General features: G+C 46.2%; 1 protein-coding gene across 1 annotated transcript in view; it reads right to left on the reverse strand.

The window, feature by feature from the left end:
* TMEM42 (transmembrane protein 42) overlaps positions 1-11,034 on the reverse strand; it is a 19,522-nt gene that overhangs the window by 3,533 nt on the left and 4,955 nt on the right. Inside the window, exons 2-3 of the mRNA XM_025200274.1 lie at positions 7,207-7,387; positions 1,073-1,219 (exon numbers count right to left, since the gene is read on the reverse strand). Coding sequence (XP_025056059.1) covers positions 1,073-1,219; positions 7,207-7,387 — 328 coding nt within the window. The remainder of the gene's footprint in view (positions 1-1,072; positions 1,220-7,206; positions 7,388-11,034) is intronic.

Genomic DNA, 11,034 nt, shown 5'->3' on the forward strand with positions numbered 1-11,034 from the left:
CCCTGCTGTTTTGTCCAACCTAGTTGTAAAGGCTCTAAGTGATGGGACTACCTGGACAGACTATTCCACAGTTTAATACAGAACAATTTATTTTCATAATCAGTCTTAATTTCATTTTAACTTCATCTCATTCATACTTTCATCCCATGACTCTGGTTTATAGTTTCCAAATTCATCTCCCCTTCAAGAATAAAATCTTTACCTCACTAAAATCAATGGCAAAATTCCCATTCATTTCAAAGGGGCCAGGATGCCTTCCCAGTATTTATGCCTTACAATATTAGTAGACTGTCCATTCCCTTTCACTACAGGCCATCACTTTGCCCAGCAACCTGTATTCAGTTGTTTCATACCTTTCTTATAGATCAATCCCCACAGACCCTAGTTTTTGTTGTTGTTTTGTCTGACTAATTTTTAGTTTGTCTATATCTTTTGGAACCAAAGGAGGCTAACCTGAAGTCCACTGAAGTCAGCAGAAAGGTACCTAGTGCTTGGATCCATGCTGAAAATTGGGCAAGGGTTATTTAAAATAGGGAAGTGAGATGAATATTTCAGTTTAGGAGTTATCAGAAGGAAAGGAAACTCGGAAGTGTAGTATTCTCCTCGTGCCTATAGGCAATAACTCTAAAACCAAAACTGGGGATGGTTTTAGCTCTGGGCTTCTTAAAAAGAAAGGTTTTTCAATAGATGCAGGACAGAGTGTCCTGGTTCTATCTCAGAGGTCCACACATCTTACTGCAGGCACATAGAAGATAATGACAAACCCTGAAGTTATTGAACTTGATAGTGCTGTAGATGGGATGAATAATTCCCTTTGCTAAATGAATTAGTAAGACAAATTCTACAAACTCTGTCAGGAAAGAGGCCAATGAGCTGATATGCAATGTGATTATCTTGTATCTGCCTATTGAACGGCTCTTTTATCTCCCTCTGGCCTAAGTGGTGCCAGACATTGCTGGAGACAGGAAAATGAACTAGATGGACATAGGTTTATCCAGAATGGCATTATCTTATCATATGTCATTAGCAACTCATCCTTATGGCATTAAAACATTAAATCAGTTCTACTCACAGAAGAGAGGAAGTTGGAAGCTGTTGTTGTCACAGTGGCAGTAGCTGAGGAAGAGGAATACCGGAGGGCTTTTGCAAAGAAAGTCCACATGACTGCATTGCAGGCAAATACCAGGCCAACACATCCTACTTGGAGCAGCACACGTAACTGCAAAACAGGAGAAACGTACATATTTTGCCTCAAATTCACTTTCCCAACTATCTCAGAAACCTCTCGTGGAAAGCGAAATTAGCACAACCTGTGAAATTATCTGGACCCAAATTACAAATGTTATTTGGTGAGCTCTCAATGTTTGCTTCCATTGTTACTAGCAGGCTAATGTCGGTGACTCCAAAAAAAAAAAAAAAGGAGAATTAAGATATTTTAAACCGAAGCTGTACCTTGCATACCCATTCCTCCTCCTTCCCTTATGACTAAGGAAAGAAAATCTGGAAAACAGATAACAGGGGAAGTTGAGTAAACAGAACAATGGTTCTTTTTCTCTACCACCCTTTCCTGAACAAAGAATTCCTTGGTGAAGGCCTGATCCCTACATGGTGCTGGCCACCCAGAATTCCTTTTCTTCACTGAATGCCTTGACGTTTTCATGACCACGAAGGAGAAGCTCATGCTTAGTGTAAAACTAGGTCCCACACAGCATATGAAAAACGTATACTGACAAGAAAGGGGTGGGGTATGAGATTTGAAGGGAAGGAACAGGACAGGATCTAGGAAGATCTCAGATTCAGGGTCTAATACATGTAAGTCACTTCTTTCCAGCCATACAAAATGGTCCAAATTCAGCCTGAGCATAAGACCTGAATAAGAGCACTGTATCTTTGAGTTAATTTTGTTTAAGCAAGAGTTGAATTTGGTCCAGCATCTGTCCGCAGCATGGCATGGAATTCGGACTAAAATGAATTCAGGATCAAATCACTGCTCCTAACAAGCCTCCTAACAGCTACTCTAACAGCGTTCACAAAGGGCCGTTACGGCAGAGCCAAATCATGCTTCTTCTACCAGCTGATGTTTGAGGAGTAAGTTTTACTCTGAATTGTTTTGCATGCTCAGGGAATAGCACATGTTCAAAGAGTGCTTTATCCTAGAAAGCAAATATTTAAATTCAATCTGGCCACTGAAACCATGGATTAAAAAAATAGCAGTTTTGAGACAAATCTGATGGACAAAAATGGATGCTTAAGTTCTGATTGTATTAGAAGTAAAACATAGGTTTGAGCCTGCACGAAGCTCTGTACAGTATAGCCCTTTGCCTTCTGCAATGCTGGTAATAAGACTGGGACCTCTGTTTGGAAAAGGGGTGCAGTTTTGCTTAAGAGCCCTGTCCTATATTTGTAAACTTCCACACTCCCCCACCATTTAAATTGTCCCCGAGGTGTGTCTGCATTAATCACCAGATGTTATGTACTTGATGTGGGTATATAGGCAGATCAGGGAGGAAACTGCAGCTCCAAATGCCCAGCAAACATCCCTTGAGTACATACATGTTGGCAGCTGAAAAGCCAGGGCTTTGTCTACATGTTAAATTAATGGCTATGCCTTCATGGTATGCAATGTATCCTGGATGACACTGAACACCTAAAAGGGATCAATCTTGAAGTGGTCATTAATGTAAGAGCCCTTGAACAAGCACACCTGAAAGGTGTTGTCTTTTCTATGGGGACTAACTGCTCTTTGTTAACAGTCAGGAGATATTGTTTAGCAGGAGCAGGGGAGCCAACAAAATTTTCTGAAACCAAATATGTTGCGAACAAGATTAAAGACGAGAGACCATGCAGCAGAACTATTCGAGAACGTCCGTGGAATAATTCTACAGGACTTGCTTGCTGGATTTACAGATATGTTTCAATTACAGCTTGATGGTGATGCTGAAGCTTGGAGGTCTGAGTTACCATGATAATTGTATACTGGTCATCACTATTGGCTCTCCACTGTTAGGACTCTGATCCAGTGGGCTCAATTCAAGTTGACCCTAAAGGCACTCATGATGAGACGTTCAAAAGCAGTCAGTATTGACTTGAACTCTGTTCTCTCTGAAATTAACGGTAAAACTTCCTTGACTTCAACGGCAGACCAATTCATAGGATCATAAAAAATAGGGCTGGAAGGGACCATCAAAAGGTCAGCTGGTCCAACCTTCGGTTTTAAGCAAAATCATCCCTGTCTAAACTGTTTCAGACAAATGTTTGCCTAGGCTGTACTTAACTTCCCTTGAAGGAGAGTCATAGATTGTAAGGCCAGAAGGGACCTTGGAAGATCATCAGATCCAGCCCCCTGTACCAAGCAGGAAAGATAACGGGGGGTGAGGTGACCCCCGCAAGGTGACTGTCTAGTCTCCTCTTGAAGATTTCCAGGGTCAGCGATTGCACCACCTCTGGAGGGAGCTTATTCCAGTCTGGACACCCTAGTTGTGAAGTAGTTTTTCCTAAGATCCCACAACCTGATGGAGTCAAGTCCATGCTGAGCTCTCCTGAAAACCCACACCTTCCTGGGGTGAGCTTCTCACCCTCCCCATGCTCACTAATTATCTTGAGTGGATAACTGTACTCAGACCCCACTCACCTTTTAGGGAGCATGGGGCTGTGTCTTGGGGGTCAATGAGAGATGGGGTGGCCATACTAAGGCAGAGCTGTGATGTGGAATTTGCTTTGCTTTGTGCTGATCTCTTCTCCAGAGCCTTGCTCTCTGCCCTTTGAATCAGCCTAGTTTCCAAAGAAACTGTTTATTTCCATAGTTATAACAGGGTGTCGCATCCCCTTAAAAAGGGCAGCCAGTTCTACTGAATAGATGCATTCATGGGGAGGCTGCTGATAAGAGAGTGGCTCATTGAATTTAAAAATGTCAGAGAGAAGAGCAACAGGGCAACAAACTGTGAGGGAACAGTTCAGACAGAGCCAGAAGCAAGCCAGCGGGCTGAATCGCTGGCTGCACAGAGGGCAGACTACTATGCTAGGGCTTGAGCCACAGGAGGTCCCCTCCCAGTGTCTGGGACAGGACAACAGGGTTGTGTTTTGCTTGCTTTGTTTGTTAAGGATGACTCTTTGTTCATGAACTGGCTGAGGAGCTCCTCAAAGAGCAAAAGCCTGCCTGGAGAATCTACGAGGAGAGGCAGCCAGGTGCAATAATGCTGCTGATGGACGGGGCAGTGTGGGAATACAGAAATAAAAAAAAAAAAAAACAAATCCTCCACATCTTAACTACTTCAACATATTGTGTTAAAAACCAATCAAAGAATGTGCCTGCCACAAAAGACACTTTTTATTATCAAGAGATGCTCATAATGGCCTGTTGTGGCCTCAAAGTTAATCTTTTAAGAGAATCTCCATCTCAAATGGAACCTTTTTGTGCAGTGTGCTTTGCTAACCCTTCTCTAAAGCAGGACCCACTTATTCCCACTGGCAGTGAAATCAAGCAATCTGTGCTCTGGAGTAAGCATATTCACAGAAACAACTCTTTGCAGAATGCTGCTTGGACAGAGGATCCAGGTTGTAGCTGTGTTGGTCTTGAGGAAAAGGCAATCAGGAAATAAAAAAAATTTTTTTTGCAATTAATTTTTTTGCAAAAATCTTGTTGCCTAATAAAAGATATAATCTCTACTATGAGTCCTGATGGTCTTGCACAGAGGAGACATTTCTAAAAAGCTATGTACACCTATGTGGCTGTAGGCTTAATTTTCTTACAAGAACTGTACATGTTTTCAAACAAAAGAATGGAAATATAATCTTCCTCCTAAGGACTCTGTGAAGTATTCAGCCTAATAACTCAATGGCTGCTCTTAAAACTGGCTTTACAAGACCTAGAACACATCTGATTACATGCTTACAAAAATGAAATCACCCTCCTGACTCAAGTGACAAAAAGAGGAGGAAAAAGATGTATATCACTCTTATCTCAGGTAAAATGCAAACCATGACCCCTAGGGAAGAAGTAATCTATTTTTTGCCTTAGCTACCACTTTCCTGATCCTGAGAGTGATGGTTGACATTTCAGCATTTAATTTTGCATTCTGTAGCTCTTAAATACAGAGCACTTCAAGTCACTGAAACTGCTACATCTGCCTATGGCTGCTATGGAGATGCTCTTTGAGTGAGAATGTGCAGGTTTAACACAGCCACCAGGATACGGAAACATCTTAGACCAAGAACTGTATTCCTGCAAAATTTCAGTCACTCACAGGAACACTTGCGTGTTTGCTTAAAATTACTGTTATGACTAAAAAAGGATAGTAACTCGCATTCAAGATAGACAGGGAAAAAGGCAGCTGGAAGAAACAACTTATTTTTTGAAGAGATACAAACTAGATAGTTTGTCATTACTACTTCAAATTAGCAACAATTACCTAGTTAATTAAAAAAAAAAAAAGGGAAAAAATTCAGGAAAAATATGACAGAACTTTCTGGGCTGGGATTATAGCTACAAATCCTTCTTGGGCCACCCCAGAACATGTCTCTATGCCACCGGGGGACTCTCCTGCACATCTCTGAGCAGACACTTGCCTGGCCCAAAGCACCGTTTGGTGGTGCCAGGCTGCCAACTGACACCACCCTTCGAGACACTGTGCTAAATATATGGACCTGAATAAGGAACTGGATTTTGGGCTGGGATTATAGCTAGAAATCCTTCTTGGGTCACCCTATGCCATGTCTCAGTGCCACTGGGGAGACTCTGCTAGACATCTCTAACCAGAGAATTGCCTGGCCCAAAGCATGGTTTGGCTGTGCCAGGCTGCCAGCACCCTAGCCACTGTGCTAAGTATACAGACCTGAATAAGGAACTGGATTTTGGGCTGGGATTATACCTAGAAATCCTTCTTGGGTCACCCCAGACCATGTCTTTGTGCCACTGGGGGACTGCTGGACATCTCTGACCAGAGTTTTGCCTGGCCCAGAGTGCGGTTTCTTCATGCCAAGCTGCTAACTGCAGCCCCACCCCATGCCCACTGCACTAAATATAATGGCTCGAATAAGGCATTTATTTTGGGCTGGGATTAGCAATAGAAATTCTTTTTGTGCCACCACATGCCATGCCTCTTTGGCACCAGGGAACTCTTCTGGACACCCTTAACTGTGTTTTTGTCTGGTCCAAACAATGCTTTGGCTGTGCCAGGCACTAATTTACTTGCCATCCGAATGTGCTATTTACATTGCTACCAATAAGGAGATGCCCTTCTGCTGAGTTCATGGGGCAAAACCCTCATGGAATCATCCCAGATCATGTCCCAACGACCAAGGAGCATCCTGAAGAAATCTCGGTATGTCCCTGCTCAACGCAATGCTAGTTTTTTGAGTGTAGGCCTGCCAGCTGATACCCAACCTTTAAAAATGTTATGTTGCTGTTCCACCAGGCGCTGGATGGCAGGACGAATGGCTACATGCAAATACAGGGCACCAGTGATGGACCTCTGCTCCGATGCATGGTATTTAGCATGTGTCAGTCTGCTGAAGTGTGCTAATTAGCGCACTCCAGCAGCCACTGCATCATGTGCATTCACTGTACCCGTGTTTCAAAATGGCAGCAGCCATTAACTAAAGCTCTTCAAACCAGCTTTGTTTAAGCATCCCTGTGCCCGCCGCTGTTCCAAAAGGTGTTCTCGGGCTGGTTTGGCTCGGGTGGCTGACTGGGTCTGCCCCGGTCCTGCGGGCGGCCCCCCAAGGGTGCCCCGGGCGACGGTGGCAGACCCCTGAAACTCACCAGCCACGGCCTTATCTGGACCCTCAGTGGTGGGGTTCCCCCTCGCTGCAGCCTCCAGTGCTGTCATGCCTTCGGTGGGCACTCATGGGGCTCCAAACTCCCCTACACCCCAGCCAACGCCACCTTCGATCGTGGGTCTCTCAGTCTCTTCTAACTGACCCCACCTTGTCTCTTCCCTCGTCCCCGACCAGCTTGGCTCGATGTCTTAAGCTGGAGTCCGGTCCGAGGACTACGAGACCCGAGGTCCTGTTGCCCCTGAGGGCTTCCTCCCCGGCTTCCCTGCCGGCTCTCGCACCGGTGTCCCAGCCGGCTCTCCCACCCGGTCCTTCATCCTTCACCAGCGTCCCAGCCGGCTCTTTCACCGGCTCCGCAGCCGGTTCCTTCACCGGCGTCCCTGCTGGCTTTTCCACCGGCTCCGCAACCGGTTCCCTCCCCCGTTCTCCTACCAGCTCTCTCGTCAGCTTCGCAGCTGGTGTTCTCGTAGCTGTGGCTCTCGCCGCTTTCGCCGCTGCTGCAGCTTTTTCTGCCCGAGGCAGAGAAACCCCATGCGTGCCCGCTTGTGACCTCGGGCTTCCCTGCGGGCTCCGTCGTCTCCTGCAACCTCCCGGCGCTGCTCCCGGGGCCGCACTTTATTCCCGCCAGGTGGCGTCTCTTGCTGACGTCACCCGCTCTCAGCTGGATGTGAGCACGGTTAACAAAACGCATGGGTGATTTCCCGGCGTGCACTCCTCTGCTGTCCTCGGCTCCTGCAAGGGGTAAGTACGTGTTTCCTTTTTCATTGGTTTTGGGCCGGGGTTTCCCTATAGCCCCAGTATCCCTGGGACAATCCCCACTGCCATTTTGAAGCGTGGATCGCCAAATACATGTGACACTGAGTATGCTTTAATTAGAGTGGCTCTCAGAGCTGTTCTATTTAAAGCACCCCTCTCCCCACCCCAGAGCATGCATATAGAGGCCCCTAAAGATTTTTCAACAGAGTTTCACATTTACCTCCAGCCGCCACCCAGAAACTTGGTAAAATAACTTAAAACTGGGTGTTTAACTTAAAGAAACCTGCTCACTCACTAGCAAATGTTACATTAAAACAAGTTTATTACAAGGGAAAAGGGGAACAGTGGTACTCCATAAACAAAAGCTTAACTATTAACCACAGAGGCATGGCCCAAGAAAGATTTCTATCTATAATCCCAGCCCAAAATCCAGTTCCTAATTTGGGTCTATATACTTAGCAGAGTGGCTAGGGTGTTATCAATTGGCAGCCTGGCATGGCCAAAATGCGCTTTGGACCAGGCAAGTCTTTGGTCATACATGTCCAGGAAAGTCCCCTGGTGGCACAGAGATGTGGTCTGGGGTAGCCCATGAAGCATTTGTAGCTATAGCCCCAGCCCAAAATCCAGTTCCTTATTCGGTTTCATATACTTAGCACCGTGGCTGGGTGCTGTCAGTTGGCACTCTGGCATGGTCAAACCGCAATTTCGGCCAGGCAAGTCTCTGGTCAGAGATGTCCAGGACAGTCCTCTGGTGCCACAGGGGCTTGGCAGGGGGTGGCCCAAGAAGGATTTGTAGCTCTAATCCCAGCCCAAATTGCAGTTCCTTATTCAGGTCTATAAATTTAGCACAGTGGCTGGGGTGCTGACAACTGGCAGCCTGGCACAGCCAAACTGCGCTTTGGGCGAAGCAAGTCTCTCGTCAGAGATGTCCAGGAGCATTCCCCGGTGACACAGAGATGTGTTCTGGGGTGGCCCGAGAAGGATTTCTGGGTATAATTCCAGCCCCAAATCCAGTTCCTTTTTTCGGGTCTATGTATTCAGCACAGTGGCTGGGGTGCTGTCAATTGGCAGGCTGGTACGGCCAAACCATACTTTGGGCCGGACAAGTGTCTGGTCAGAGATGTCCAGCAGTATCCCTCGGCGGCACAGAGACGTGTTCTGGGGTGGCTCAAGAAGGATTTGTAGCTATAATCCCAGGCCCAAATCCAGTACCTTGTTCGGTTCCGTATACTTAGCACAGTGGCTGGGTGCTATCAATTGGTAGCCTGGCACAGCTAAACCGCACTTTGGGCTGGGCAAGTCACTAGTCAGATGCGTCCGATGCGTTCTGGTCAGACTTTACTGGAACACATCTCCGTGCCACTGGGGGACTCCTGGACATCTCTGACAAGAGACTTGCCCGGCCCAAGGCGCAGTTTGGCTGTACCAGGCTGCCAACTGACAGCACCCCAGCCACTGTGCTAAGTACAGTGGTGGCACAGAGGTATTTTGATGGGTGGCCCAACCAGTATTTCTAGCCATAATCCCAGCCTCAAAGCCAGTTCCTTATTCAAGCCATTATACTTAGTATAGTGGGCATGGGGGCTGTTAGTTGGCAGCCTGGCACAGTCAAACCGTGCTTTGGGCTGGGCAGGACTGTGGTCAGGGTTCTTTGGGACAGTCCCCCAGTGGCATCAACAGGAAGTTTGAAGTGGCCAAAGAAGTATTTTGCCCCATAATCCCATCCTAATCTGACCTTTTAGGGCTCTGTACTTGATGTGGGATATTATTTTACATATTAATTAGTACATATGCATAGCTAATAGCCAATTCTCTCTCCTTAGAGATGTATAATTCATTAATAACAAGCTTTTACTGGGTCTAGATTAGCTTTGAAAAAGGAATAGGGAACCGGGAATAAACAACCAACTTCAGCCTCATGTTTGATGACTTGTTGGCGCTAACCCTTCTCAAAAATGATTTTTAGTTATTGCTTATACCTACAGTCTCAACATTTGTTTAAAGCATAAATACACCTTTTGGTATATGTTTATCCATCTAAATATCTATCTAAATATCTGATACTACCTACACTATGTATTTTAAGCATTCTTGTGGCTAAAAAAAACCAACAAATAAGTTCAAAAGCAGTAGAGACCTCTACAAAGACATTTAAAACATCTGAGGAGAGGAGACATGACGGAAATCAAGAGCTGCATCTAGCTTTTCTTGTAATGACTGAAAGGAGAAAGGAGGTACAACAGAACTAAAAGCAGGAAATTGTTAGCAGGAGAGAGGAATAAGAACAATTGTTTCTTGGTAATATGAAACTGCAGTAACGTCCATCTATTCCAGGAAGAATGTTCGAAAGTTACAAGGCATTTGGTTGTGGTGGTTTCCCAGGTCATGCTAGCTTTCCTCTTGTACGATTTTATGAAAATGTCACCAGAATATTTTGAAGCTATTATTTGTCTGTATACTGACAGCTATTTTTACACATTAGTCAGTCTCCTGGTAACTGTAAGAAAGCTGCAGTATAAATTGCTGATTTTTAGTAAAGCACAAGCCAGAATGGCCTTGGCATTAATCTCCGGACACTGAACTACTACAGGAAAAGGGCAGGCCTGAGAAGACTTGGCAAAGGAACACCACCATAATTTACATTCTGTCATTAAAGATGCTCGACACCAGAAGAGAAGCTGTGGTGGCTGAAGAGCATTCTCATTTAGTAGGTTCAGAGTGAATGTGTGAAGGAAACCTGTTATCTTAATGTATAAATGTAGCATACTCAGAAGCTTTACCCTGAGATAAGTTCTATGTCTAAGAAACCTCCCTAACAGAATTAAATAGAGCAGCATGCTGGCACCAAAAGTCACCAAACAGTGAAGACTGCCTTTGATAACCTGCCCTTCTCCCTAGGAGATTTATTGCTCCCCTCCACGGTGAGAGCTCTGTGGCAGGAAGCAACTGCTGCTCCCACATCTTCAGACACCTTGAAAAGGGACCCAACATCTGCCAACACAAAGCCACAATCGCTCTCTAGCAATTTAGGCCACAAGCTGCTGATCTGCCCGTCTCTGGGGCCAAGCCTGGAAGACCTCCTGCAAATGATTTAATGCAGGGACCTTCTGTTTCTTTCCCACTGTTGGAAACAATCCTGGGGACTCTCCATTCTCCCCGCTCCCTGTAGGACAGCAGGCAAACATGGCCAAGGACTAAACCATCGTTTTCGTGCAGGAAGCCACTGGCTAGACTTGCCGTAGGCAGGGGTGCAGGTACCTAAGCGGGGACTGTGCTGCTTTAAGCAGGGGGTTGGACTAGATCACAGGTCCCTCCCAACCCGGACTGTCTATGCTTTTACTCGACGCGCGGCCCGCAAGGGATTGGCAGCGCTGCATCAGGGCCGGGGCAGGCGGCGGCCTCAGCCCAGCGCCCCATGCCAAGCCCCGCCGAGGAGGGGTGCGACTGCAGGGGAGCGGCTGCTTCTCAGCGTGACGGGCTGCGAGCGGGGCGGGCGGGAGAGGC

The sequence above is a fragment of the Alligator sinensis genome, unplaced genomic scaffold (assembly GCF_000455745.1).
Source record: "Alligator sinensis unplaced genomic scaffold, ASM45574v1 scaffold54_1, whole genome shotgun sequence".
NCBI classification, from domain to species: Eukaryota; Metazoa; Chordata; order Crocodylia; family Alligatoridae; genus Alligator; species Alligator sinensis.